Raw genomic sequence first — 21,434 nt, forward strand, 5'->3', positions numbered from 1 at the left:
CCCCCCCCACCACCCCCACCCCCCATCAACACCACCACCACCACCACCACCATCAACACCACCACCACTACGACCATCAACACCACCACCACTCCACAGAACCTGTTAGGACCCGGAGCCCGATCCACCACAGCAATCACCTCCATCCTCACACATATTACCTCATCATTCAAACACTGAATGTCCGATGGCGTGTGCTCACACACACACACTCACACACACACACACACACACACACACACACACACACACACACACGCTACGAGATTATGAGAATAGATTTATTAATTCATCTTGTCTGTTTGTTTTTTGTTTTTGTCTCTGCAGCATCCGGTCACACACACACACACACACACACACACACACACACACACACACACAAAAGCTTCCAGGCTTTCAAAGTTATTGGCTTTGTTTGGCTTTGAGGAGACGGGTGTGGGTGCAGCGGTTGTCATAGAGACACATAACCATGTATGAGTGTGTGTGTGTGTGTGTGTGCGTGTGTGTGTGTGTGTGTGTCCATAACCTTGAAGAGACAATGAGGATTAATCACAGTCAGAGAGAGAAAGCAGGATGAGGGAGAGATGACGTGAAGAACGACGGAGGAGGAGGAGTGTATGAGCATGTGTGTGTGTGTGTGTGTATGTGTGTGTGTGTGTGTGCGCGTGTGTGTGTGTGTGTGTGTATGAGCATGTGTGTGTGTGTGTGTGTGTATGAGCATGTGTGTGTGTGTGTGTGGGTGTGTGGGTGTGTGTGTATGAGCATGTGTGTGTGTGTATGAGCATGTGTGTGTGTGTGTGTGTATGTGCATGTGTGTGTGTGTGTGTTTGTATGAGCATGTGCGTGTGTGTGTGTGTGTGTATGAATATGTCTATTCATGAGGGCTGTGCTTGGTAGGTTGTTAAAGGGCATCCTGTGTGTGTGTGTGTGTGTGTGTGTGTGTGTGTGTGTGTGTGCTAATAACTGAATAATCATTGAGGCTCTCAGAGGTCACGAAGCTGAAACATCGACGCGTTTATCGAACCACGTGTTCGTGTTTATGAAGTCTTCACCACGTTCACACCGACTGTGAGTGACTGACACACACACACACACACACACACACACACACACACACACACAATGCACTCGTCTCAGTACTCTTGTATAAAGTGTGTGTCGGTTCTAAACTGTGAAACACTCATGTCCAGATGTAATTATCACAGCGTGTGTGTGTGTGTGTGTCTGTGTGTGTGTGTGTGTGTGTGTTCCTCCTGCTGTCAGTGCTGTGATGATCAAACTAATGAAAGTTGTTTTCTAATGTTGTGGGTAATTCAGCAGCTGTTGTTGGTGTTGATGGGGACGAGGTGGAGGTTTATATTCAGGTGGAGGTTTATATTCAGGTGGAGGTTTATATTCAGGTGGAGCTGCAGGTGAGGAGCCGTCCTGTCCCTGCGATCATCTCCACCTCGTGACGGAGTTTCTGTGTTGTTGCTCCCTCTCCTGCGTCCTGACATTCAGCCAGTCTGACTCTACACCCTTCCTCCACCATCACGGTCGTCATCACGTGTGTGTGTGTGTGTGTGTGTGTGTGTGTGTGGTTGTTTACCAGCTCCATGCGTCTGCGTCCGCTGTCCTGCTCCCTCTGGATCAGCTCCTCCATCTCCAGCCTCATGTCCTGCAGGCGCTGCTGGTAGTAGCGAGCGTTCTCCCTCTCGCGAGCCTCCGCCTGTGCGCTCTGCTCCAGCTCCTCTCCCAGACGAACCACGCTGTCCCTCAGACGCAGCACCAGCACCTGCAGACGGAGCCGAGCCGTCACATACGTGCCACAGAATCCTGTTTGACGTGTGAACTGGAGCTCCGCTCACCTCAAACCTCTTCACCTGTCCTCTCTGAAACTCCAGCTTGTTCTCCAGGTCGCACACACGTGCCTCTTGTTTACTGACGATGCTACGCCCCACAGTGGACGACTCCAGGAACTGCACCCTGGACACAGACTGCTGGAGCTGCACGGTGACAGAGAAGGAAACATTTAGAGTCAGACTGAAGCACAAACCCAGCTCCACCCGAACACCTGTGCTCACCTCCTCCTGCAGAGAGTGTCTCTGCTTCTTCACCTCCTCCAGCTCCGCCTGCAGCTCTCTGATCTGAGCGATGTCACTGGAGGACTGAAGCAGACACAGAGTGAGCCACAGACCTGAGGTCAGCAGAGTGAGCGACTGTGAGCCGGAGTACCTGTGCGATCAGCGCTTTGTGCTTCTTCATCAGCTCGTTCAGGTCTTCCTGATCCTCCTCCAGTCTCTTCAGCAGGTCCACCTTCTCGTGCTGCAGCAGCGCCAACTGCTCGTCCACCTGAAAACATTTAAAGTCAAACTTTGAGTCTGTCCTCCGTCCTCCGGCGTGCACGTCCCTCCCTGACAGACGCTCACCACACTCTTCAGTTTGCAGATGTTCTCCAGCTCGATCTGGGTGTTGTCCAGCTCCTGGCACAGCGTCGTCTGAACGCTCTCGGCCTCCAGCCGCCTCGATTCGCTCTCCTCCAGCTGATTGGAGGACACAGAGAGAGAGAGTACGTGAATGCATGGCGAGAAGGAAGTGACAGCGTGGCAGGTGAGCACGTACCTGGCAGTGCAGACGCTCGATCTGGTCTTTGCTGCCGTGGGGCAGGTTCTGTCCCGGGTTGTCGACGGTGGAGAGGAGCAGCTGGGCGTCGGCCAGCAGGGCGTGAGTCCTCTTCAGGTCTCTCCTCAGCTTCTTCTCCACGTCGAAGTCTCTGTGGCCCACCTGGAGACAGAGATTCACCTTCAAGCTTCTGTCATTCATGTGGACCGGCCACTTTACACTGCAACTGTGATCTCACATGTGGCACCTTTACAGAGACTCTAAGAGGAGAACAAAGTCCAGACCAGGTCCTGGCCCCTCATCAGGACTCCAGTTGTTATGTAGCAATGACATGTTCGTCATTAACCCACAATAAACATGATCTGCGGCGTGAGACGCTCGTACCTGGTCGCACAGAGTCGCGATGAGTCCTTCCAAGTCGTGCTTCTCGTGAATCACCATCTGTTTCTCCTCGTACTCCTGCTCCAGCTGCATCTCCAACTGCCGCAGCTTCAAAAAAAAAAAGAAACGGCCGGTCTCAATGAGATTTTATTGTCCTTGACAGGAAATTTCCCCTGCAGCAGGACGGATAATGCTGAGCATAAAAACCTCATCATCTGTGGAGCGGCATGAAGGAAATAAACAGAATGAAATAACGGAGGCGCACAGTGAATAAATCAGAGTCTAAAGGAAGAAATTCTTCAGCGAGACGCTGGACTGAAGGACAAACTTCAATATTTCAATATTATGCTACTTTATATTTCTACTTCTTCATTCAGAGCGAGATATTTCACTTTTTACACTTTTAAACTTAGAAAACTTCAGAAACTGGATCATATTTTATGGAGGAAATGTTTTCTGGTTTTCCCTCTGATGTCCTCCGGCTGCTCCGCCTCAACTCTCTGTGATTTACAGAGTTTATGATGGACAGTGAAGTAAACTGCTGACAGCTGTAGCTGCTGTTAGCTCAGTGTTTGTACCAACAGGCGTTATGGACTACCAGGAAGAAGAAGAGGAGGTAACCAGGCTCAGCAGCTTCTACGGACATGATGGCAGAGGAGAAGAGAGTGAAGAGGACGCTGACGGAGGAAGCTAAGAAGAGAAGAGCTCATGTTAGCTCAGTCTGTTAGCCCTGACTGTGAGCTCAGAGCAGTGTTAGTGTTTGTACCACCAGGTTTACAGGAGCTAGTGTTGTGCCAGAACCGGAGCCAGGAGCAAGTGAGCAATGTAACTGAGCTCAGCAGCTTCTATGGCAGAGGGGAAATGAGCGAAGAGGAGCCACTCACGGTCCAATATGCAACTTTAAAAACAGGTTAACTGATTTCTTTTGTTAGCTCGTTAGCCGGGCTGCCCGAGGAGGTTCACAGAGGCTGCTGAGCCTGGTTCGAGGTCCAGCTCCGGTTCTGGCACGACACCGGCTTAACTCCTGGGCCTGTAACCGGGGCTCAGCAACCTCTATGGACATGATGGCAGAGGAGAAGAGAGTGAAGAGGACGCTGACGGAGGAAGCTAAGAAGAGAAAAGGAGAGAGTGAGCGAGCAAGAAGCCGCCGGACAAGAGTAAATGTGGGACTGACTTTTAGTGGTTGGTGAGAGCTTGGTGAAATAAAAGGCTGAAAGACAGACGCCGAGCTGGGCTGACTGCTGCTGGACTAGGCAGTGATATCAGCTGCTGCTGGGACCTGGTGGATGATTGGCTGTCAGCAAAGAGCCGCCTGTATCTGAAACACTGAGGACTCTTTAAATGTTTTCATAAGACACCTCCACCCGTGCATCCACCTGTAGACTCAGAGTTAAAGCCGCCGTGTTGAAGGAAGTCATCGCCATCACTCATCAACGTCTTCTTGGAGTTTCCTGGCAGAGTGATGAGGTCAGCGCCCGGACGCCAAATGTCGACTCTGCATAAACTCACGGTAATCTGAGTCTGTCGCTGAAGTGAAATCATTGTGTGACGATGAGTTCGCTGTGTTGATGCACCTGCAGAGAGGTGATGTAACCGCTGCCTGTTTACACAACACGAAGCAGGAAACAGATGAAGTGGATCGTTGGTTTTTCTTCTTTCAGCCGAGGAAGGACGTTCACAAAGTACTGCTCTCTTACACAACTCACATGAAGAACAGCGCTGAAGGATTTCTCCCACACAAAGTACAAACAGGACGCAGCGTTCTCAGCGTGCATCCGCACGGTCCATCACGAGTAATCTGATCAGAGTTCAGCTGTCGGACTCAATCGAATCTTTAAAAATGTTCAAAAGAAAAAAATTGAAACTTTTGTTTGTATTGTTCCAGATCTTTTTGGTGGATTCAGGAATAAACCTTTACATTGATGTTCTGGACGCTGCTGGTTTCAGAGGTCGTGTTTAACACACTCACTATATCTGCCTGGAAACTGAGGAAGTAAAAAGCTTTTTGCTACCTTCAAATGATGGAGTAGTTGAGTAAAAGTACTCTGTGATACTTGGCTGGATGCAGACTTTGAATCGGGGCGCTCGTGGTCATGAACTGATCGTGACGTGTCGACGTACCCGTCTCTGAGAGGACTTGTGCACATCCTCCAACTCCTCCTCTTTGTCCTCCAACTCCTTCTGATGCATCTGCTTCATCCTCTCCATCTCCATCTCGAAGCGCATGTGGACCTATGAGAGCACAGAGAAGAAGAACCGAGGTGAGGAACCCTGCCAGCCGGTGGACAGACCTGACTGTGTCTGCAGGTGTTGTCAGCACCTGTTGCTGCTGCTGTATTTTGCCGGTGAGCGTGGTGATCTCCTGCGCTCGCTCGCTGGCCTGACTCTCCAGGAGGCGAAGCTGTTTCTTCAGGTCAGGTAGCGAATCGGAGGCGAGATCCACGGGCAGGCTGAGGTCACGGATCTGAGCGCACAACTCGTCCTTCTGCTTCTGAAGTCGGTCCACCTCTGACTGGCTCTCCTGCAAACACCCACACAGACATGTATTACTGATCACAACACTTAGTTCATCCTCCAACTCGGAGACTCAGTGTTTGTCCTCCGGTTACTGCGGCGCGTCTGCAGCCAGCGCAGGTTAAACGGATTGATCTTGCCCAAGGATACTTTGGCAGGTTTGTCCACATGGGATATGAAAGTGAAGAGCAGCAACACGGAGGAGCACAGACAGGAAAACACAAATAAACAGATTCTACGGGAAAATAGCAGATGTTAAAATGTAGCACAAGAGGAGAGCCAGCTGCTCAGTAAAGTAATGCCCCTCGAGGGTACTTTTACTACAGTTTCTCCACTGGAAGGGTACCTAAGGGGGCATTTTAACACATTTGGGCAACTAGAAGAGCCCTATTGGCAACCACATCACATTTTCTCCACTAGAAGGGTGCACTAGAGGGCACTTCACTGTGTTTTCTCCACTGGAAGAGGAGCCTAGACGGCCCTATTGGCAACCTCATCCCGTTTTCTTCACTAGAGGGCACTTCACTGTGTTTTCTCCACTGGAAAAGCAAACTAGAGGTAACTTCATCACCTTTTCTCCACTAGAAGGGAACCCCAGACAGCAATTTATTACATTTTCACCACTGGAAGTGCGCCCCATTTGCAACCTTGTCATGTTTTCTCCACTGAAAGGGCACCCTAGAGGCAACCTCATCACCTTTTCTTGACTAGAAGGGCATCCTAGGGGGCACTTGATCACATTTTCTCCACTGGAAGAGCACCCTAGACAGCAATTTATTACATTTTCACCACTCCATCGGTGCCCTAGAGGGCACTTCACCGTGTTTTCTCCATTGGAAGAGGACCGTAGAGGGCATTTCAGCATGTTTTCTCCACTAGAAGGGCACCCTATGGGCCACTTGATTACATTTTCTCCACTGGAGCAGCACCCTATAGGGCACTTCACCACGTTTTATCTACTGGAAGAAGATCCTAGATATTACTTTACTACATTTGTGCCACTAGAAGAGCCCTATTGGCACCCTCATCACCTTTTCTCCACTAGAAGTGAACCCTAGACAGCAATTTATTACATTTTCACCACTGGAAGGGCGCCCCATTGGCAACCTCGTCATGTTTTCTCCACTGAAAGGGCCCCTTAGTGGGAACTGTTTGGTTCACGTGTTTCATGGAGGGTATCATCACATAAACCTTTCAGTAACTGCACAACACTTTCCATCTGTCGCACGTCAGACGTGCTCTTGGCTCCGAACATCTCCGGCTCATCAATCCACGATGCAGTTTATGTCATTTTCTCGCCGTGACAGCGTCTCGTGAATCACGCGTGACAGCGGTAATTTCCACGATAGATTAAGTGCTCGTTTCCAGGTTAACTTGATGAATGACGGTCATTGATTTTTTTTTTTTTACCTTAAAGTGCACTATGTGTGTGCTGACACTGTTTCCTCCGACACATTCAAACACACTAAGCAAACTTTATACTCCTATTTCACTACATTTGTCTGACAGAAATTTACTGTTCTAACTTTTGGTGAAACTCACCTGCAGGCTCCGGCGCAGGGCGTAGATTTCAGCCCCCAGGGCGGCGTTTTCCTGGGAGGCTTTGTCCTTTTGCTCTCTCTCGTTGTCGGCTTCCTCCAGAGCCTGAGTCAACTCGTTGTCAAACCTGAAGAAACACAGAAACAACACAGGGGAGGAAAGTAACTGAGTACTCAAGTACTCTACGTAAGTTCAAGTTTTTGCTCTTTTATACGTTTTATTTAACAAACTGATGATACACCCGATAAGACAAACACATCTGAAAGAAACCTTAAATATTAAATATTGTAGCAACAACACGTGAAACGAACTCTTCAAAATAAAGTCGCACATCCAGCATCTGAGAAAACAAGTCGCATTAAAACGCGGAGCTTCAAACTGAAACTCGTCTCGTTTCCTCGTTCATTCATTCAAACAAAAGCATGAAGCTGAATCTGATGAAAACATTTCATGAGTCTCTTTAAACACAGCGTTCGTATTTTCTGATTTGTCCGTCCGCCAGCTGCAGCCGGTCATGATGCATTCATGGTCGAACAGTTTTCTGGCATGTTAACATGTTTTATTTGACACGGGTGCGTCTGAGGTGATGCAGCTCGTTTCCGTCTTTCAAAAGTCAAAGCTCAAAAACTCACGACTAATAAAGAGTCCTAAAACCAGATTCAGCATGTTTGGACCTTTATTGTAAACTCAGGAGGATTGTTGAAGGACTGATGGCTGTTTTATCGTGATCTGATTGGTCAGTGGTTGGACTGTTTACACAGTGACTGTGCGCTCATCTGCATAGAAACAGGAGCTAGTAAAGTATACCCTCACTGTTTTTTCTCCTGTGACTAAAGATTCATAGTGTATTGTCTCTGTCTCTGGAAGTGGAGCCAGTGTTGTGCCAGAACAGGAGCTGGGCCTGTAACCAGGCTCAGCAGCTTCTGTGGAGAAAAGTTAAAGCAGAGCGTGAACTCACCTCCTCTGTTTGCGGTCCAGCTCGTGCATGCGGCTCTGCAGGCTGTCGGTGAGGACTCGGGCGTCCTGGAGGTCAGAGGTCACGCGGCGACAGTGACGTTTCAGCTCCGTCGCACTCCGCCTGGACTGCTCCAGCTGGGCCTGCAGAGTCGCCACCTACACACACACACACACACACACACACACACACACAGTGTTCTTACCATCAGACATTTAATCTCCCATCAGCATTGCGATGCACGTCGCGGCGTCCTGCCTCACCTTGGTATCGAGCTGTTGTCTGGTCTGTTTCTCTGCCTCCAGTTTTTCCTCCGTCTGCTTGAGTCGTCTGCGGACAAATTCGACCTCCGTCTGGCAGCACTCCAGCTGCATGGCCAGCTCGCTGTCTGTGTGGGGAGAGATGGATGTGACTCCGTCAGGGCTGATGGACAGGGTCACTTAAAAACCTGCTGACACGCCAAAGATCATCAAGACTGAACTCTTTCTGCTGAGGTACACGTCGTTCAACAAGTCTTATTTTCAGGTGATCATCACTCGCTCCCACAGCATGAATATTATATTTAACTTCTGTTATATTCTGTTGAATAGAGGCCCATGAATCTGACACACTGGACCTTTAAGTGAACCACGTGTTCAGATTTGTGTTGTTTATCTTCTGAAGAGCTGCTGTAGGTGTGATGTCACCACACTTCCTCCAAAGAATCTGTGACTATCACGAGGCGTCCCAAGGCTAGATGGGCTATGTAGTCCCTCCAGAAGGTTCTGGGACTCCTCCCAGATGGACTTGCCCAGGAGGATCCTGATCAGATGTTGAACCACCTCTGCTGCAGATGTTCCTCTCTCTGAGCCCAGCCACCCAGCAGATCTGTGATCTTGTTGTTTCAGTCGCTTGTGACCATTGGTGGAACGTAGATGGACTGGAAGATCGAGAGCTTTGTCTTCAGGCTCAGCTCCTTCTGAACCACAACAGTCCAGTACGACGTCCACAGTGCTGCAGACGCTGAGTTAATCGAGACTTGGAGCAAACTTGTTGGAACATGGAGATGTTTTAAGATTTCCTGTTCACGTAACCCCCGGCAACTGCTGACGGCCTCCAGTCAAACACCATCGAACACCTGAATGATTTGTGTCCTCCTCCTCCTCCTCTCCATCTTTACCTGTGGCTGGTCCTCTCTGACTCTCGGCGATCTGGACTTTCTGTTTCTCCTCCTCCAGCTGCTTCTCCAGGGTTTCCATGGCGACTTTACACTGGTCTAGACGAGCCTGATGGAAAAAAAAAAGGACTGTCACGTCTTTGTGAGACTTTCCTCCGGTCCACCGAGAGTAATAGATTACTTTTCGCAGGTCTACCTGCAGGTCTTTGTTCTCCCTGCTGAGTCGGAGTCTCTCTGCCCTCTCCACATCCAGAGCCTGACCCACCGCGTCGCCGCGGAAACGCTCATCGCTTAGCTCGGATGTCACAGCCGTAACCTACACACACACACACACATAACAACGTGAGCGTGTGTGTATGTGTGTGTGTGTGTGTGTGTGTGTGTGTTGCAGCACAAACCTTGGTCTCCAGGCTGTCGGCGGTCTGCCTCAGCTCGTTCCTCTCCTTCTCGGATTTCTCCAGACGTCGTCTCAGAGCTGAGAGCTCGTCCTGACGGAGGAGAAGAAGAAGAAGAAGGTCTGATGTTTTACCGTGACGACCACCTGTCGCTCACACGGTGTGTGTGTGTGTGTGCGTGTGTGTGTGTACCTCTTTCGCCCTCAGCCTCTCGTTGTCCATGTTGACGTCGAGCAGAGGACGCACTCTGCAGAAAAGTTTCCACCAGCTCCACTTAGCGACGACCCTCAGAGCTCGAAGGTTCCTCTGCAGACACCTGACCGCCATCTGCTGCACCTGCACACACACACACACACACACACACACACACACACACACACAGATCTGTGACTGCAGTTCCTCGTCGTCCACTTCAGACTGGCTCCAGAACACAGAGACATGCTAACCTTGAGTTTGCGGTACTTCTGACGGGCCAGGTGTCCCATGCCGGCGGCCTGCAGGTGCACCAACCAGCCGGTGACCTGCTGGTCCCTCTGCTGCTCCAGGTATCGCAGCACGCCTCGCTTCATGAACACCTGAGACACAGCAGAAAGCAGCCACATGCGTCATCAGCTGGATTCATGCTCTGCTGTTCGATTAGAGGAGTTCAAACGTGTTCTCACCCTGCTGGCGCCCACGACGATGCTCTTTTTATCCAGATCCAACTCGACGAGCAACTCCTCCACCGCCTGAGAGCGAGAGAGAGCGAGAGAGGAGATGAAGGTACTGACAGAGCTGCAGGGTTTGTATGATGGAGAGCCGCCGTGACGACACGCCTCACCTTTCTCTCATCGTGGCTGACAAACATCGAGGCGTAACGTTTCATGATGGGAGGAGACAGCGCCTGGAAGTGACACCTGAAGTCGCTCAAAGTCATGTGTTCAGGATAACCTGAGAGAGAGAGAGAGAGGTCACCGGGGGAGTGTTAGTGTTTTGGACCACCGGGAAGAAGAAGAAGAAGAGGTTTTCAGTGGAAGACTGACGGGGAGCTGAGCCGGTGTTGTGCCAGAACAGGAGCTGGGCAAGTGGGCAATGTAACACTTCAGGCTGGTGAAAACCAGGAACAGCCATAAAGTCTTTCTCCTCTTGCTGCATGAAGTATTAAAGGCCTTCTGTGTAAACAGCCTCATGATAATCTTTATGAATCTTCCACATTAAATCGTGTTATTCCGTATTTCTGACCATTGAACACTTTGAGCAGTTTGTACAGTGTTTCTGAGCTGCTCAGGTTCAGCTCGAACTTTAATCCTGTAATCTGTTCAATTCAGGCTGGAGCTGCTTCCAGACGACTCAGCAGCTCTGTGCCGGGCCAGATAAAAATAGGCAGATTTTTAAAAGCCAAACAAATAAATCAGCTCATTTTAAAGTGAAGGCTGCAGGTTGGTTCATTCTCCTCAGAGTTTGAATTTTGTCATCTGGATGCAAAGTTCTTTGACACTTTACTCATATTTACAATTCATAATCAGCAAATAAACATTTACTAAATGTTTGTAACATGTTATAACATGTAAGCAGTGTTTATTAATGTATTTATCAACATATAAACAAATAATGATACTGATATATTAAATATAATGACTTGTGTCTTCAGACGTTATGAATGCTGACAAATACTGTACATTAATAAACACATAAAATGTTCTTATAACTGCTTACGCATTTTACTGTGTTATAAACTGTTTATTAAATGTTTTTATTCTGTTTATAAACGCCAAATATGGGACTAAAAATGTCACCAATGACCAGCACAACTGTGCACAAAACTAATTTCTTAGTTAAGTAACTAGTGACCAACCAACCAACCGACCGACAGACCAGTCGACCAATCGTCCAACCAACCAACCAACCAACCAATCAACTAACGAGCCAACCAACCAACCAACTGACCGACCGACCGACCTACCAACCAACCAACCAACCAACTGACTGACCGACCGACCAACCAACCAACCAACCAACCAACTGACCGACCGACCGACCGACCGACCGACCAACTAACCAACCGACCAACCAACCAACCAACCAACCAACCAACCGACCAACCAACTAACCAACCGATTGACCAACCAACCAACCGACCGACCAACCAACCAACCGACCGACCAACCAACTAACCAACCGATCGACCAACCAACCAACCAACCAACCAACCAACAAACCAACCAACCAACCAACCAACCGACCAACCAACTAACCAACCGATCGACCAACCAACCAACCAACCGACCGACCAAAACTGTCTGGTCTACCAACCGACCATGTACAAGAATAATTCTTTAAAGTAGCTAGTAACTAAAAGTGAAGTAAAAGTTTAAAGTGGCCTGAAAGAAAAATCTGTACTGAAGTAAAGTACTAGTTACTTTCCAGCCCTGGTTACCATAGTGACGGAGCTGACCTGTGCGGTGGAGCTGCAGCGCTGACAGGATCTGGGTGGAGTGCAGTTGGACTCGGAGCGCTGGGACATCAAAACTTCCACTGTCGGCCTTTGCGATGACGCACTGCAGGAACACCGGCCTGGCTCGACGGATCAGGTTCACGAGAGCGTCCTGCGGGGGGCGGAGACAGTGACGGAGAGACTGAATCCATCCAGCGATACTTTGGGAATACTCTCAGGCGTGTACTGGTCGACTTACTGCCTGCAGTTTGACGGCAATACACTGGGAGTTTCGGCGAATGGCCGCCATCCCTCCGCTGAATGTCTTCCTGATGGTGCCGTTCCTCTGCAGAGATCGCTGGCTGCCGCCCTCCAGACCACCCAGACCTCGACACAGGGGGGGCAGAGAGATTCTGGGGGTGAACATGGACTTCACCACCTCTCTGAGGACGACAGAGAGAGAAGTTATACTCAGTTACACGAGAGGCACGGATACTTCATCCATACATCCACCTGGACCAGCGTGCAGCCTCACATGGTGGAGTTCTGGAGCAGACAGATGGCATTGAGAGAAGACAGGTTGTTCTGGATCAGCCCGAACCATCCAGTCAGGTCATAGCGAACCGGGTCACCACCCATCAGGTGGTTCACCTCACACTGCAGCGGCTGCTCGCACTGACGCACTGCAGAGACACAAACACTGAATATCCAACACGTCCTATAAACACACTCAACATTTCCGTGTGTGTGTGTGTGTGTGTGTGTGTGTTTACCGGTGCTGCTGTAATACTGGCAGACTCTCTCCAGGGCGTTGTTCTCACTGGAGGCTGGTGTCACCATCTCCTCATCCAGAACCCATAACAGACCTCTGGGGTCTCCATCTGCTACCCGCACCTTGAACCGGAGATGATATTATTTATATTATATTTTATTTTATTTTTTGAAAATCAACCTGCAGCTATAAAAGTTGGAGGGAGCACCAACATGATTTGTGAGGGTCACACACTTCCTGTGGAAACGACTCGACGAATTTGGTACACGAGTCTAACCTTTAATTTTTATAATTTTAAATAAAGTTCCAAACCAGAAAGTGAAAAAATGGAAGCAGCAGACACGAGACGTCCTCACATTTCAGTCCCAGACGTCTCGCTCGTAATGCAGACTTCCTGTTAGTCATCGGGGTCATTTCATCGCAGACTAGAGCGAGCCTCAGAAGACATCACACACCTGTGTTCACAGGCTGAGTGATGACGAGTACGCTGACCTCCATGTACAAAATGAGCGCAGTGCACCTTTAAAAAAAACTCTGCTGGTTTATGAGTCCTACGAGAGTTGTGTACCTGTGGAGGCTGCTGGTCGATAGCTGACACCACCTCAGACGGGCTGTTCTCCGGGTTCTCCAACTGCACAGGGACCTTCTCCTGTAACAGTGAATAACAGGGTTTTAAACATCAGAGGCAAACTTTACATCAACATATTCTGTACAGTAACAGTTCATCGTACGGAGGCCCGAAGAGGACATGACATAAAAAATGTTCCCCTGACTAGATTTAATCTTTAAAAATATGCAATTATGATTCAATCACAGTAAAATCACAGATCTAATTAATTACTTTGCACTGTGCCTCCAAACAAACAATTAAAAGTCAAACGTAAGTCAGTCGAGCCGAGACAAACCTGCATGCTTCTGTCAGGAGGGTTAAATTTAAATTAATTTAAATTTAAAGCCGCTAGACTTCCGTAAAGACGATGGTGGAGAGATCCGAGGCAGGGTCGTAGACCCAGCAATGGTTTCCACTTGGTTCGTTAGGGCTCGTTGTTGTGACGACTGTCGTCAGGGTCGTTAAAGTGACCTGAGGTCAGGTGTTAACGATGGTCGTTAAAGTGACCTGAGGTCAGGTGTGAACAGTCGTTACGGTCACATGATCTTTGGTTTGAACGACGGTCGATGGAGTCCGCCAACCAAGTCCAGTTGCCCCTGGCAACCTGAGACGAGTTCCTTCATGTTTCTGCTTCTCTTCAGAAATCGTTTCTGTTCAAGGTCAGCTCGATGCTCGACGTGTTGAAGGTTGATTCTGTTACAGCAGCAGAATAAAGAGATGAACCCATCAAAGAGCGTCAACGGGAACAAACTGTTCAGTGAGAAAGTTGGATGAAGAAAAACCTGTGGTAACAAAGACCAGATTGATTTCCAGTTTCCTCTGTGAAGAAATGATCAACACCACTTTGGAAATAAGAGACACAAAAGAAATGTGTTCGATTACGAAATTGTCAGAATTTGACAGTGAGTTTGGGAACGGACAAAGGTTTTTTGTAATGGTAGACTTGAAATTCACGTGTGAAACAGGACGGGCGCTCTGCGGTCTCGAGGGTTAAAGGAAAACGAACAGCTTTTACTCTGAAAGTTTGAAGAGTTTGGTGCGAGCAGCAGAAACTTTTCGGTCCCGTCTCCCTCGAGGCTCTGTAATGGTTTCACTGTCAGAGAAGAAAAAGCTTTTGTACTGTTGGAGAACGAGCTCTCACTGGGGAAGTAGCCTACATTACAAGAACATCGAGGTATTCTTACCAGTTACCAGTTTGTTTTCATCTCTGAATCATGGCAGCAAATATCTGAACTCTGAACTATCAAATGATTTAAATGCACACCAGAAAACATCTGAGAAGAATCTACATCTGTAACAAAGTGACGTCAAAGTGGAAACGTGGCTTTAAAAAGGAAAAACTGAAGATTTCACTTCAAAGTTGAGCATGTAAAAAAATAAACGTTCAGAACTAAAAGGGAACTTTACGGACTGAACAGGTTAGCACCCTCAAAATAACAAAACACAGCTGGTGAGTTCAGGCGAGGTCCAAAGATTCAGAACAGGGTAAGTACAAAGACAGAACCAAGGAAGAGACCCGGGAACAGGATGCAGAAAACATTAGGAACTGACAAAGAAACACAGGGACTAAAAGGAAAGTGACAAAATAAAACAGGAAACACAAAACCATGACACGCTGCGGACGAGTCAGCAAAACAGATTTCAGCATCGGTATCAGTTCAACTCTTCACTTTGTCATCAGACAAGAACTGGAGCTGTTCTCTACGCGCTCCTCAGAACCATCAGACCAGAATCCTTGTGATCCTGGTGATTGTTGGAACCAAGATGGTTTGGCGAGTTTTATTTTGTTTCTGTCGCATTTGATGAAGAGGTAATGTAATGTTACTTTTCTCTACACTTCTGCAGGATTAAAGAGTTTGTAAAAAGGATTCCTTGAAGAGGTGGAGGAGCTGCTTCAGGTCTTTTATTTGGATGTTCTGCTGCTTCTTTAGGACATTATAGGAATCTTCCAAGAAGTTACATTGGCCACTGATGAGATTTACATCCTTAAAGTTCTGGCGGTCCTTTAAGAGGTCGTGTATGGGGTCCTTTGAGGGAGTTCTGCAGATCCTTTAGGCAGCTCTTGTGGTCACTGAGGTTTAGGAGGTTCTAGGAGTCATGGAGGATGTTTTACAGGTACTTTAGGAGGTTTAAGAAGGTCGGATCAGGTTAAGTTAGAGTGTCTTCACCTCTGAGTCTGTGAACTGAGGATTGATACCTGTGATTATGAGGCGATGGAGCTGATCTGAGGTTGTACGGTTGGATTTGTGTGTGTGTGTGTGTGTGTGTGTGTGTGTGTCAGTTACCTGTGCGTATCTCTCCAGGGTGTGTCTGAAGGTGTGTGTGTGTGTGTGTGTCAGTTACCTGTGCGTATCTCTCCAGAGTGTGTCTGAAGGTGTGTGTGTGTGTGTGTGTGTCAGTTACCTGTGTGTATCTCTCCAGAGTGTGTCTGAAGGTGTGTGTGTGGTAGTGCTCCAGCAGCCTCTCCTGCAGGTAGTTGTGGCAGAGCTCGGACCAGCTCGCTCCTCGCTCCTCTGCAGAGTGTCTCGGGCTCCTCAGGCCCGGCGTGTCCACCACCATCACAGAGGCTAACGTCAGCTGCTGCCCGCTCAGAGCCCTGCACACACACACACACACACACACACACACACACACACACACACGTTATACAGGAGTGTGTGTTTGGACTTGTCTGTCTTCACACAAACTGACTGACTGGTCACAGTGTGAGATGCAGCCGTACCTGTTGATAAGTGAGACTACAGCAGTGAACAGTTCTTCATAGAGTCCAGCAGCCATTCCATTAACACACTGAACAGCTGTCAACCTCGGACCTGCAGAGACCAGAACCACAGACATGAACAAGACGTGGTTTATTTATATACTGAGCTTCAGTATCTGCAGCCTCGTCCTTGTTTCTGTGCGTCATACCCTCCTCTGCCTCGGCGGCAGGGTTCCTCTCTCTGCTGCCCCCGGTGGCTCTCTGCAGCAGCTGTCGGAGGTGATGTTTGAAGACGGCCGTGTGCAGCTCCTCTCCCTCGCATCCCAGCACACTGCTGGCCACCTGAGCGCTGTCGAAACTCACAAACTGCCTCCGACCGACTGAGCAGAGGGAGGGAGAAAACACACGGAGGGCAGCGTTACACGAGTCATTCATGGAAGAGGCGTCAAAGTACCAATATCACAAAGTACAAATACTCCATTACAAGAAACGAGCACAGTGTACAGAAACTGCTTTTAAACAAGAAGTCAGGGCGGCTGCACGGCTGTGATGTCACCACCCTCACATTCAGAGAAGAGGCTCTTTAATATTAATGATATAGAACATGTGTAAAACTATAGTAGATAAATAATCTTATCAATCAAATACGTCAAATAAATAAAACACAGTGAAAGATGAGACCTTTAAGTAGGTTTATGTATGAGCAACAAAATGTACGTTATGTATGTTACGTTACGCTATGTTACACTATGTTACGGTTATGTTACACTGTTACATTACGTTATGTTACGTTACACTATGTTACGTTACGTTACATAACGTTATGTTACACTATGTTACGTTACATTACATTACGTTATGTTACGTTACACTATGTTACGTTACATTACGTTATGTTACGTCACAGTGTTATGTTACATTACGTTACGTTACATTACATTACGTTATGTTACGTTACATTACACTATGTTACGTTACATTACGTTATGTTACGTTACACTATGTGACGTTACATTACGTTATGTTACGTTACATTACACTATGTTACGTTACATTACGTTATGTTACGTTACATTATGTTACGTTACATTACATTACGTTATGTTACGTTACACTATGTTACGTTACATTACGTTATGTTACGTTACACTATGTTACGGTTACGTTACACTGATACATTACGCTATATTACGTTACATTATGTTACGTTACATTATGTTACGTTACACTATGTCACGTTGCACTACGTTACGTTATGTTACTCTACACTACGTTACACAAGCTACGTTAGATTACATAACGCTACATTACGTTACACTATGTTACACTAGGTTATGTTACGCAATGTTACATTACATTATATTATTTTATGTTACATTTCAGTATGTTACCTACTTGTTTTTACCCAAACCACAATCCTTTTCCTAAACCACAAACTTTTTGTGCCTAAACTAAACTACGACTGTTTACAAACTGTTCATAAAATGTGAAATGATTCTCTCTGAGCTTTGTTTTGAAGATTGAACCAGACGTCTAGAAATGACACTGGAGGTTCACCTGCAGTGTCACAGTTTGAAGCACAGCCGCTGACTGAAGATATTTGATGAGTTGTGAGTGAAAATTAGTTGGTGTAGCACGAATGTGCAACTCTGCGTTATGAACGGGAAAAAAAACGACTTGGATTTCTTCATGTTTTATTGAAATGAAACCATGTGAGAAGATTTAAGAGGAAATAAACGTCTATACTACTATACTTAGTATACTTATAAAGTTAATAGAGGATTTCTCAACGAGTGCTTCAAAAGTATGGAAGCACTAACATGTAGAGGTTTTTACAAACACAGTGTGAGTGATGGTGATGAATCAGTGTTACCTCTGCAGGCTCCTGCAGCTCCCAGATGGTAAATACCAGCCAGAACATGCCATATCGCCTTCTGCTCGCTGGCTGAGAAGCCGAGCGTTTCCATGGCAGTCAGCAGCTTGGTGAAGCCGACGGACGCTCGCTGTTTCTCCTCAACCTAACAACGGACAGACAAGGAGAGGGAGAGGAGGTCTGTCTCCGAAATCAGCCACTTAATAAGGTGGAAGAACAGCTGAGTCACATCACAGCCCGAGTCTCTACATGATTTCATAAAAAACATTTCTTATTTTCTATTTTCACTCTCACTCGAGCGCCATGGTCGCAGCGATGTCGGAAATACCAAAATGTTTTTTTTCATTTGCTCATTTTTAAATTCACGCTGATCATAAAATGTTCTTTTAATGTCGCGCTCGGTGTCAGACGCTGTGAGGACGTCTCCTACCAGCAGAAACTTTTAAAGTTTAAGTCCTACAGATGTCACGTCAGTGTGTTCACACTTGTTAATAGATTGAGATAATAAATCACACTTATCTCATGACTCTTGCCATAAAGAGCAGGACTAGACTGTTTATAATATTTACACGTGAAACAAGGTGACGGACATAAATATGAACTTTGTAAGATTGGAGCTTTAACTCCAACATGTGTTTTGCTTGTGACAGACTGTGACAGACAGGTGGTTCATCCAATCACCTGCAAGTATTTTTAAGTTCCTACCCATTTCCAAACGACGTGCTCGATGAGTCTTTGTGACAAACCATCTGCTGCAGATCAGAGACCTGCTGCTAACGCGGGACTACAGATGTGAGTGATGTATGAGTCTTGGAGACAAATACATTTACACCTCGTCAACATCTGAATAAATGCTCCTCAAACCTCCTCCACCTCTGAGGTCCGTCTGCTGTGATTAATATTTTGATCCACTCAGTGCAATCAGACATCGATATCCAGGTATTACTGATTCAGTGTCTGTGTGAGACGCACCTTGGTGGGATGAACGATACCAAAAGAGTTGGAATCTGATGGAAGCTGATGCAGCTGCAGTTCTGTCCTGATGGAGAACAATCCGACATTCAGACGTTAAAACGAAGCTGTGACATGTGTATGATGACAAAAGCAGGGAGTATTCAAGTATTCAGATACTTTACTTGAGTAAAAGTACCAAAAATACTACATTACAACTTAAAGTACCTCATCTCTGTGCTGAGTCCGGCCAGCATCTGAGAGAAAACCAGGAAGTTACTCTCTCCTTGAGTCGTCTGACAAACTTTCCATTTGTCCAACATCATCGTCTGATGGAGCAGCAGGATGGTGGAGGAGGTGGAGGAAGGAGCAGAAGAGGAAATGAGTAACACACACCACGTTACACTCTGTTACACCTGTTTGTGTGTGTGTGTGTTTCGTACCTGTAGGTGTCCGGCAGCCGCCTGTCCGGCGTGGTTAAAGTCCAGCGAGAAGACCATGGCGAACCGAGACGAGGCGTCACTGTGCTGAGAGCTCACGCAGCCAAAGGACTTGAGGATGGTGAACATGGCCTGCACGCGCTCCACTGGTGACACAACAGATGAGTCAGCAGTCTGCAGAGCATGTGCGTGAACGTGTCGAGCTGCCGCAACTCACCGCTGATCTTCTCTCCGGTGGTGCCGGCCTGTTTGAGGAGGGTGTGCGTGAAGGCCTGGCACGCCGTGGTCTTGCCGGTCCCGCTGCGTCCCATCGCGCAGACACTGTGGTCTCTCCTGGTGCCGACCATGGACACGTAGACCCGTTTGACCAGAGCGGCCAGAGCAGGAGGAGCGTCCCATATGGACTCCCCTCGCCGAGACTTCGGAGTCTGACAGAGAAGACAGAACGAATGAAAACGGTTCATGTGACTAATTAAAGACAGTTAATGTACGACGATCCACCTTGCTGTTCGCCTGTAACGGAGGCCAGAAGTTGACCAAGTTGGGTCCCGCATGCGTGAGCGGCATGCTGGCTTTAGCTCGCGAGGTCAGCGTGTGCAGGACTCCACATTCATTCACGCTCTGCAGGTCGCTCAGATCTTCACACAGGTCCAGATCTGACGGGTTACACTGAGGACGAAGAAGAGGCCGTCAGTCCACCGAAGACTTAATAACAAACGCAGAGACATCCAGAGGTTGAAGAAAAGGTGCCACCTTCTCAATCTCAAACTTTGTGACATCGTGCAGCGAGCCGTCGCTCTCCAGTCGGACCCTCACTCGGCCTTCTGGGAGTTCAGGTGTGCCTTCGTCTGGCTTCAGCTGAGTGGCTGAAACAAGTAACCAATCAGAGAGCCATGATCAGTCTTTGACTGAAGACCTACATGTAAGGGATTTCAGGTAGAAGTGTAATACCACACTGCAGAAACAGTAAAAGTATTAGCATCAAAATATACTCAGAGTACCATAAGTAAAAGTACTATTTAGCAGAATGGTCAATTTGTTCATCGCTTTATTGTTGCAGCTGGTAAAGAGAGTTAATTTACATGCATTCATATAGAAATATTTTATATATACTGCTTTGTATAACATTATAAGTCCTTAACTGAAGGTGTCAAATACATGTTGTAGAGTACAAAGTCACACAAAATGGAAATACTCTATTAACCTCAACAATTAACTTAGTAAAAGTCCTGCATTCATTCTGAAGTATTAGTTGTAAAGGTAAATGCCTCTAAATCTGACACACTGCTCCTTAAATGAGGACAACCTGTCCAATTTGAGAAAACTGAGTCAGTGGTTGAGACGTCCCCGTAAGTCTGTTTGAGGCAGTATGTCCTCGAAACGTACCTAAGCAAACATGTGTGTGTGTGTTTTGACGACTCACCGCGGGTGAACCCGTCCTTGTGAACATACCAAACGGTGCCAGCTTCGTACCACACGTCCCTCGTCTGAGGAGCAACAAACATAAACCACTGGATCAGTTTGGAGCTCGTCACTGTGATAATTATCGATATTTTAAATGGAAACAATCAACAAACTGATGAATGAATCTGCATTAAAACAACCGACACACCACCTGACACATATGCAGGTTGTCCACGTGTCAAATGTTTGAGCTGAGGCTTCGTTCAGTTGCACTTTGGCAAAGAAGAAGTGGTAAACAGTGGCTGTACACCTCAGACTCGTCCTTCAAACATACGTACCTCTCTCCTGTCATTCTCAGTTATAGTCTGGTCTGCTTGCCTTCCCTCTGGCTCCTGCCTCTCCTCCTTCTTCACCTCCTCTATCCTCTCCTTCTTCTGCTCCACCTGTGGCGTCTTCACTCTCTTCTCTGGCGTCATGTCTTGTTTCTGCTTCGGCGGCTCGGGTGTTACCGGCTGTCTGGTTTCCGTCTTGTCGGCGGGGTCAGGACTGACGAGGAGTCTTCTGTTGTTGGTCATCTGCTCAGCCCGGAGCGACATCTCGGCCTCGAGGATCGGAGGAGTCTGATCCGGGAGGAGGAACTGCTGCACGAGGTTGTCGCTCAGTTTGCTTGGCTGGAGGGAAAACAGTAAGTCAGTGTTTTAGAAAATGCACTAATTCACTTTCTTTAAG

The 21,434-nt window shown here is 47.6% G+C and overlaps 1 protein-coding gene across 3 annotated transcripts in view; it reads right to left on the reverse strand.

The window, feature by feature from the left end:
- The window catches only part of myo18b (myosin XVIIIB), a 30,662-nt gene that overhangs the window by 5,104 nt on the left and 4,124 nt on the right, over positions 1 to 21,434 (reverse strand). For all 3 annotated transcript variants that reach the window (XM_027281785.1, XM_027281784.1, XM_027281783.1), the window contains 36 exons: positions 21,044 to 21,376; positions 20,725 to 20,788; positions 20,055 to 20,167; positions 19,803 to 19,970; positions 19,519 to 19,729; positions 19,305 to 19,447; positions 19,090 to 19,190; positions 18,883 to 18,949; positions 17,911 to 18,055; positions 16,247 to 16,417; positions 16,059 to 16,149; positions 15,740 to 15,932; positions 13,295 to 13,375; positions 12,728 to 12,848; positions 12,490 to 12,637; positions 12,214 to 12,397; positions 11,976 to 12,126; positions 10,362 to 10,471; positions 10,204 to 10,269; positions 9,988 to 10,116; positions 9,734 to 9,877; positions 9,545 to 9,634; positions 9,343 to 9,462; positions 9,150 to 9,255; positions 8,254 to 8,378; positions 7,994 to 8,148; positions 7,039 to 7,162; positions 5,303 to 5,503; positions 5,104 to 5,214; positions 2,986 to 3,090; positions 2,602 to 2,763; positions 2,409 to 2,522; positions 2,215 to 2,331; positions 2,064 to 2,147; positions 1,848 to 1,985; positions 1,589 to 1,774 (listed from right to left, as the gene is read on the reverse strand). In XM_027281785.1, the coding sequence (XP_027137586.1) occupies positions 1,589 to 1,774; positions 1,848 to 1,985; positions 2,064 to 2,147; positions 2,215 to 2,331; positions 2,409 to 2,522; positions 2,602 to 2,763; positions 2,986 to 3,090; positions 5,104 to 5,214; positions 5,303 to 5,503; positions 7,039 to 7,162; positions 7,994 to 8,148; positions 8,254 to 8,378; positions 9,150 to 9,255; positions 9,343 to 9,462; positions 9,545 to 9,634; positions 9,734 to 9,877; positions 9,988 to 10,116; positions 10,204 to 10,269; positions 10,362 to 10,471; positions 11,976 to 12,126; positions 12,214 to 12,397; positions 12,490 to 12,637; positions 12,728 to 12,848; positions 13,295 to 13,375; positions 15,740 to 15,932; positions 16,059 to 16,149; positions 16,247 to 16,417; positions 17,911 to 18,055; positions 18,883 to 18,949; positions 19,090 to 19,190; positions 19,305 to 19,447; positions 19,519 to 19,729; positions 19,803 to 19,970; positions 20,055 to 20,167; positions 20,725 to 20,788; positions 21,044 to 21,301 (4,797 nt within the window). In that variant the 5' untranslated portion in view covers positions 21,302 to 21,376. The remainder of the gene's footprint in view (positions 1 to 1,588; positions 1,775 to 1,847; positions 1,986 to 2,063; positions 2,148 to 2,214; positions 2,332 to 2,408; positions 2,523 to 2,601; positions 2,764 to 2,985; positions 3,091 to 5,103; positions 5,215 to 5,302; positions 5,504 to 7,038; positions 7,163 to 7,993; positions 8,149 to 8,253; positions 8,379 to 9,149; positions 9,256 to 9,342; positions 9,463 to 9,544; positions 9,635 to 9,733; positions 9,878 to 9,987; positions 10,117 to 10,203; positions 10,270 to 10,361; positions 10,472 to 11,975; positions 12,127 to 12,213; positions 12,398 to 12,489; positions 12,638 to 12,727; positions 12,849 to 13,294; positions 13,376 to 15,739; positions 15,933 to 16,058; positions 16,150 to 16,246; positions 16,418 to 17,910; positions 18,056 to 18,882; positions 18,950 to 19,089; positions 19,191 to 19,304; positions 19,448 to 19,518; positions 19,730 to 19,802; positions 19,971 to 20,054; positions 20,168 to 20,724; positions 20,789 to 21,043; positions 21,377 to 21,434) is intronic.

The sequence above is a fragment of the Larimichthys crocea genome, chromosome VIII (genome assembly GCF_000972845.2).
Source record: "Larimichthys crocea isolate SSNF chromosome VIII, L_crocea_2.0, whole genome shotgun sequence".
NCBI classification, from domain to species: Eukaryota; Metazoa; Chordata; class Actinopteri; family Sciaenidae; genus Larimichthys; species Larimichthys crocea.